The sequence below is a fragment of the Neltuma alba genome, unplaced genomic scaffold (genome assembly GCF_004799145.2).
Source record: "Neltuma alba isolate B1F8T4 unplaced genomic scaffold, ASM479914v2 tig00010280_pilon, whole genome shotgun sequence".
In the NCBI taxonomy this organism is placed as follows: Eukaryota; Viridiplantae; Streptophyta; class Magnoliopsida; order Fabales; family Fabaceae; genus Neltuma; species Neltuma alba.
Genome location: NW_021635203.1, coordinates 1,138,621 through 1,139,480, shown reverse-complemented (window position 1 = coordinate 1,139,480; position 860 = coordinate 1,138,621). Strand labels below are relative to the sequence as shown.

The following is an 860-nucleotide window of genomic DNA, read 5'->3' as shown; positions in this document are numbered from 1 at the left end:
ATGGACATGCCTTCTTCTTCAAGAAGCTCTGCTACGACCTCCCATGGCGCTTCATCTTCTCCTTACAGGGGCGTTCGAAAGAGGAAGTGGGGCAAATGGGTGTCTGAAATCCGTGAGCCAGGCACCAAAACCAGAATTTGGCTTGGAAGCTTCGAGACATCGGAGATGGCCGCGACAGCCTACGACGTTGCCGCTCTTCACTTCCGAGGTCGTGATGCCAGGCTCAACTTCCCGGAGCTCGCCACAAGCCTTCCCCGTCCGGCGACCAATAATGCCGACGACATTCGCATGGCCGCACATGAGGCTGCTTTGAGGCTGAGGACCAATCCAGCAGCAGAAGGGGACGTGGTCGACCCATCTGCCGGTGCCGTCGGCATCCGTGGTGGGGTGGCGCCAGCCACCGTGAGGCTGTCACCGACACAGATTCAGGCGATCAATGAGTCGCCATTGGACTCACCGAAGATGTGGATGCAAATGTCTGAGACACTGATGCTGGATGAACAGTATCCGACGACGTTTGGGGAAAATGATGATGAGACATGGGAGAATATGCAGAGTGATTCTCTTTGGGGTCCTTAAGGTCATATAGGTAATTTCATAATTATTACACCATTAACATTAAATATTATAATAACTTAAGTAATTAGTTAGTTAATTAATTATTGTTTACTTACTAAATTGTTCAAGTCATGAGTGAAAGAATCGGTTGGGAGATGATAATAAAGCACTGATAACCATTTTAATTTGCTTATTTTTCATTTAGAAATAGCATTTATTAAGAGAAAGGACTTTTTGTAAATCATGTAATTCAATCATTTTTAATTTGCATTGTTCATAAGTCTATTTTTTTAGATTTGTAC

General features: G+C 45.1%; 1 protein-coding gene across 1 annotated transcript; it reads left to right on the top strand.

Moving 5' to 3' along the window:
• LOC114755518 (ethylene-responsive transcription factor ERF021-like) lies at positions 1-579 on the top strand. Its single transcript, XM_028944406.1, has one exon. It carries the CDS (start codon positions 1-3, stop codon positions 577-579), a length of 579 nt encoding a protein of 192 aa, XP_028800239.1.
• Positions 580-860: the final 281 nt, after the last annotated feature.

Bases quoted from the DNA above. Each gene is read 5' to 3' on its own strand.
- LOC114755518 (XM_028944406.1), top strand. From the start codon at position 1: ATGGACATGCCTTCTTCTTCAAGAAGCTCTGCTACGACCTCCCATGGC.